The sequence below is a fragment of the Thalassophryne amazonica genome, chromosome 5 (genome assembly GCF_902500255.1).
Source record: "Thalassophryne amazonica chromosome 5, fThaAma1.1, whole genome shotgun sequence".
Classification (NCBI taxonomy): Eukaryota; Metazoa; Chordata; class Actinopteri; order Batrachoidiformes; family Batrachoididae; genus Thalassophryne; species Thalassophryne amazonica.
The window spans coordinates 13,421,943-13,428,215 of record NC_047107.1 but is presented as its reverse complement, the minus strand read 5'-3'; the positions used below and the strand labels follow the sequence as shown (position 1 = coordinate 13,428,215).

The window sequence follows — 6,273 nt, the reverse complement described above, 5'->3', positions numbered from 1 at the left end:
TCACAGCTGGAGTGTGTGTGCACGTGCCTGTCGTGCACAGCTGAATTTCACTCACATTCAACATGTGCTGAACGTGAGCCGTCATGCCGGCAGCGACGCCCCGGTTTTCTGTAGCAGGTTCCCTGTTGTGGCGCTGATGAAGCCGGCAGGCAGTGGGCTGAGACAAACGGATGATCTGCTGTCACGTCACGGCGTCCAGGTTCAGCTGACGTGACAAGTCGCCAAAAAGTTAAACAGGGCAACAGTCAGTTTTTAAGAACATATTATCATGATGTTCAGCACTGCTTTGATCAGGTTGATCGTCCAGTTTTTTTTTTTCCTTGACCTTAGGTTTGACCTCATGTGGGAGGTTGCAGGACAGATTAATTAAACTCATGAACTGTTTTCTGATGGAAGGATCAGACGGCAAAACCTGGAAGTCATTTTGTGGATCCGTTATGGATCTGCGTGTGGATTTGACACGTTTCACGCCAGATGCCACGTGTACATGGAGAACGGGCATGGGTGGTCTTGAACAGGGAACCTTAAGTATTGGAAGCAAGTGCAATAACCAGTCTCAACACCATCAATGCTCTCAGTGTCTTCTTGATCCATTACTTCATCTGAAGGCCTTTAGGAGGGGGTGGAGCTTATCACTGAGTCATGTAATGATCAGTTCATTTGTGTTTGAGTAAACATGACAGATTGATTTGATGAGGTCGAAAGAATTCTTGTGACGCTAACATAAAGTGCGTTCTGATCTGGAGGCCTGTCTGCTCCTCACGTTCAACCTTCAGATTTTTATTGGTGGGTTCATGAGCGGTTTTGGAGCTCGCAATGAGGTGAGACTCGCCGCTGTAAATGGTGATGAGTTCTAAAGATGCTTGTCGTTTTGCCCGCAGCGCTGAGCTGTAACGAGAACGATGGCGAGTCCATGGACAGAGACTCTCAGTACAGCTCCAGTCAGAAGACCAAGCGCATGAGGACGTCCTTCAAGCACCACCAGCTGAGGACCATGAAGTCCTACTTCGCCATCAACCACAACCCAGACGCCAAGGACCTCAAACAGCTCGCCCAGAAGACCGGCCTCACCAAGCGGGTTTTACAGGTAACAGCTGAACCGCCAACACCAGCACAGCCGCTGAAAACCAAAGTTTATCCAGAAGTACGAACAGGATACCTTGATGTTTTTTTTTGTTTCTTTTTGAAAAGCTAGTTCAAAAAAAAAAAAAAAAGAAGAAGCAAAAACTCCCATTTCTCATTTCCTCTTGGAAAAATAAAATGCTGCCTGTTCGGTGCGTTCACACTGTCGTGCAAAATGGCTGGAATTAAAAAGAAGGAAAACAGGAAGTGTGGCTCCTGTTGATGACTGTGAGATAAAAACGAGAGAAATCACAACACAACAGGCGAAAGTAAATTATTCAGAGGACTGAGACAAAGAGGAAAAGCTTTCTGATTCAACATTTTCTTAAAAAAAAAAAAAACACGCACAAAAATCCTTCATCCTGCTGTTTTAATTAACGCTCGCACAAAACAAAGCAGCCGTTTTGCTTTGATGAGTTTTTATGGCTGTTATTCCTGTTTCCCAAGACTCCATCACTAAACACGCAAAAAAGAAAAAAAAAAAAAATCACAGCACTGATGGACAACTCGGTCTGTTAAGTGGGGGTCGGCCTTCTGGGGGGCGGGGCCTCTCAGGAGGCTTCTTAGTCAAGTGATTATTGCAAAAGCACAGTACATGTGTGATTATTTATTTTTTGTTTTTTTTAAAGTGTGCGTGGTGCTCCAGACTTACACACACTTTTGGAGATGTGCACTGGTGTCTTAAATGAACTGCTAGTCAATATCACACTTTTTATTTTATTTTGTTTTTTTCTTGGGTCACTGTGGCACAAGGCCAAGCAGGTTGAGGGTTCAGTGTCCTGCTCAGAGACACTTTACGTTGTGTTGGAGCTGATGTTTTCCGCTTGGTTTTAGCAGCTCTGTGTGTGACTTTAACTGTCTTCAGTTTCACTTCAGGCCACGTTGAACAGCCGTGTTCTGAGGTGCACCATTATTATTTGTTCTTATGTTGCTGTGCTGCTGTATATTTATTATTTTTGTTTTTTGTTTTTTTGTTTAGTGGGAAGTATTTTGACAATCCCCGTGAAAGAGTTGGACATGAACATGACATTTTTGTGGTGGACACATAAAATGAATGGTGGCTGTGAGATGTTTGGAAATGTTTAAAAATGTTTCTCTGACAGTTTTTTTTTTTTTTTTTTTTCGAGTGACCTCATGTGACTCATGTGCAACATAACATGCAATGAGGCGTGTACTTTAGTTTTGTTCACCATGAGGTTTAAAATGTTCTCACAAAGCACCAAAATCCTGTTTTTTTTTTTTCCTGTGATCTAAAGTTTTTGAGGAACCACGGTTAGTCCTCCCAGCATGCATTTGGTGCATTGATGAGGTTAAATCAAAAGTGTACCTGTTTCATCATTTAAAGAAATATATATATATATATATATATATATATATATATATATATATATATATATATATATATATATATATATATATATATATAATATCTCCAAATGAGAAGAAGTTGGGGAGGTATTCATTCATTTATTCATTCATTTTCTGCGCTTATCCGGGTCACAGTGGCAGTTGACCAATCAGCTTAGCTCATACTTCCCTGTGAACAATATAGAAAGTGCAAAAAAAAAAAAAAAAAAAACATAAGAAAAAAATGGTATGGGGTAATTTGGGGTAGTAATGAGGTCTGAAAAAAAAAAAACAATCCATAATGGTATGTCAAACAGGTGACTGGAATCATGGTTTGGTACAAAAGCAGTATCCATTAAAGGCTGACTCTCTGAGGAGCAAAAATGGGCAGAGGATTTCCAGTTTGTCGACAAATGTGTGAAAAAAATGCTTTGAAATGTTTGAAAACAAAGGCGGCACGGTGGCTTAGTGGTTAGCACTGTTGCCTCACAGCGAGAAGGTCATGGGTTCCCATGGCCTTTCTGTGTGGAGTTTGCATGTTCTCCCCGTGTTTGCGTGGGTTTCCTTCGGGTGCTCTGGTTTCCTCCCACATCCAAAGATATGCGGGTTAGGTGGATTGGAATCTTTAAATTGTCCTTAGGTGTGCTTGTGGGTGTGTCTGTGTTTGTTTGTCTGTTTGTGGCCCTGCGACAGACTGGCGTCCTGTCCTGGGTGCACCCCGCCTCACACCCTATGACTGCTGGGATAGGCTCCAGCCCCCCGTGATCCTTAATTGGACTAAGTGTTAGAAGATGGATGGATGGATGTTTGAAAACAAATTAAAAAACAGGGCAACAGTCAGTTTTTAAGAACATATTATTATGACGTTCAACACAGCTTTGAGCAGGTTGATCATTCAGTTTTTCTAAGAAATATTGGAAGGGATTTGCACATTTCCCTCTCAACAGTGCATCGTATCATAATATGATTCAATGAATCATCAATAGCTGATATAACCACAAGGGCAAGGGACTACTTTGGGAAGTCTTTACAATACAGCTTTTCATTCAAAAAAATGCCACTTAATAGTTTACTAGGCAGAAAAGAAGCCTCATGTTAAAGTTGTACAGAAGCAGCATTGATGTCTCTGGGCTTAGATGCATGTTGGTTGGACTGTGACACAGTGGAAACATATACTGTGGTCAAAAGAATCAGTATTCCAGATAGTTTTTGGAAGAAATGTACATCATGTTCTCTGGACCAAAGACAAAAAGGCCATCCAGACGGTTATCAGCAACAAGTCCAAAAACCAGGGTGTGTCTTGGTATGGGGTTGTGCCAGTGCCTTTAGTAAAGGCAATTTACACTTCTCTGATGGCTACATTAATTCAGAAAAGTACACTGATATTTCACAGCAAGATATGCTGCCTTCAACATGACATCTTTTCCACATCTGTCCATGCATTTTACAAAAAGACTTTGCAAAACCACCCTGTGCAACTTTACAAAGGCATGGCTGCAGACGAAGAGGGTACAGACACGGGACTGGCCCGCCTGCAGTCCCCAGTCCTGACCTGTCCCGCCTGCAGTCCCCTGTCCCTCAACAGTGAATGTGTGATGAATTTTGAAAGGAGACCTTAAGATGTGTTTGCAGGGACAATGGGACAAAATAACACCTGAAACATTTAATGGCTTTGTATCATCAGTGACAAAACATACAAAGTGTTGTGAGAAGGAATGGTGGCATCACAAAACGGTAAAAACTTCAGCGCCTCAACTGTCTGAATGTGCTGCAGGCCTGAAATGCAGGAATGGATGGATTGTGTATTAACAAATGAAATGAAGTTGACCGGAAAAAAGTGAAGTATGTTGGATTTGTACAATCTGCAATGAATTAAAAGTTAAAGTAAATATAAGAATCATTCTAGGATTTTTATTGATTTATGTAATTTATTTTGTTTATTTTATTTTTTTTTTTGTACAGTCACAACTTTTCATGATTTGGGGTTGAAAGACAAATTAAATACCTCCATTCCACCAAACCACAGAGGAGGGTTAGGGTTGTGCTGTTTGTTTGTAAAAACTAAAACACCAAACATTTTGGGGGTGATGGGATTGGGCCCATTTTCAGTTCATCTCCCAGTGTGTCCTTTTATGGCTTGAACATTCTTGCCTGATGATCACATTGTGAAGAGCACGTTTCTGACTGGCTACCTCTGTCTGTTATGGCATTGATAAAAGTTGGCGGCGGCTAAGTCCTGCAGAGGTTTGTGCGCTCCACCTGCACCTTCTTGATCTGAATGTAATATATTACTTTTGAAAGAATGTTTTGCAACAATGATTTTCAAGTGAAGATGATGTAAAATGAGATGAAGCTGGTGCTGTAGTTTTGGGGCTGCTGTGGGTGGCTTTTGGGATCAGGGACATGCTGTTGTACTTTTCTTTGACAGTTGTTGGTCATACCTGATATCTAACAAACGTGTCCCGTCTTAGGTATGGTTCCAAAATGCTCGGGCCAAATTCAGGAGGAACTTGCTGCGGCAGGAGAGCAGCGGGGTGGACAAGGCATCGGATGGTTCGACGCTACAGGGAGGCACGCCGTCGGGGCCGGCTTCGGAAATCTCCAATGCCTCAATGAGCCCCTCCAGCACCCCCACCACCCTGACAGACTTGACCAACCCCACAATGCCCACGGTCACCTCCGTGCTGACTTCGGTGCCTGGCGGCATGGAGGTGCACGAGTGCCGGAGCCCGTCACAGACCACACTAACCAGCCTGTTCTGATCGTCCACGCAGCCGTGCTCCGCCCTGCTGGATCTACACGTGAGCACTGCTGAGTCCAAACGTGAGCCGGAGCAGAACAGAGAAGGTAACGGACACACGTGAGATTTGACTTTTCCAGACGGTTTGCGTCATCAGGCGGCTCGGCCTCACACAGTTGTTGTTATTTTGATGTTGTCTTGTCGAGAACTGAGGAGACTTGATTTACATTTTTCAATGTTTACCAAAAGAGACTGCTGAAACAAAAACAAGAACTGCTTAATTTTTGGAAGCTTTTTTCCAGCACAGTATTTATGTTGGTGTACAAGAGTCACTGTTAGAAAGATTGTAAAAAATTCTTTCTTTTGGAAATCTGGGATTAAACAGGTTACAATATCCTGACTGTCACGTGCCTTTTACACTTTATCTGGGGAGGAGGGCGGAGCTCGCTGGTGTGTGTGTGTGTGTGTGCATGCCATGCACACAGTGTATCCTGACCTGCACATTGATGCAGTCGGTGTGTTCTGCACTTTAACCTGTGACCCTGATCGGAGATGAAAAGCCGCAGCATCTCAAAATGAGATACAATTTTTAGAGCTAATGGGGTCTTGGGTAAAGGCTCATCATGTGACTTTCCTTGCAGACGTGTGTGTGTGTGTTTGTGTGCGTGTCCAATCTGACCTGAGGTCAAGAAAAACTGAAACATTTGAAACCTGGCTCACTGAGCTTTCAAAGCTCATGTCTGCTTACGTTTTGTTCATCACTGTGTTTTAATAAGTTCTCTAAAAGCCAGAGAGAGCGGTGGATCCTCTTTGCATCCTGTGAGCTGAAGTTTGTGAATGAACACACAGAAGATTAATTCTGCAAAGAATATGAAATATTATGTTCCACAAATAATGACTGTTTATGAGTGCAATGGTAAGAATATTTTCAGCAGATGAAAATATTTCATTGCATGAATGGAAAATATTACTTGTTTAATATGACACATAAATAGCTTCCTTGCATCATGGACACATTTTTATGAAAAGGTAGCGGAGTGGTTTAGACAAGAGGAATATATGGA

At 42.4% G+C, this 6,273-nt stretch overlaps 1 protein-coding gene across 2 annotated transcripts in view; it reads left to right on the top strand.

Moving 5' to 3' along the window:
* Positions 1–5,603, top strand: part of lhx2b (LIM homeobox 2b) — a 9,684-nt gene extending 4,081 nt beyond the window's left edge. For both annotated transcript variants that reach the window (XM_034169727.1, XM_034169726.1), the window contains exons 4-6: positions 882–1,087; positions 4,941–5,231; positions 5,282–5,603. In XM_034169727.1, coding sequence (XP_034025618.1) covers positions 882–1,087; positions 4,941–5,231 — 497 coding nt within the window. In that variant the 3' untranslated portion in view covers positions 5,282–5,603. The remainder of the gene's footprint in view (positions 1–881; positions 1,088–4,940; positions 5,232–5,281) is intronic.
* The last annotated feature ends 670 nt before the right edge of the window (positions 5,604–6,273 follow it).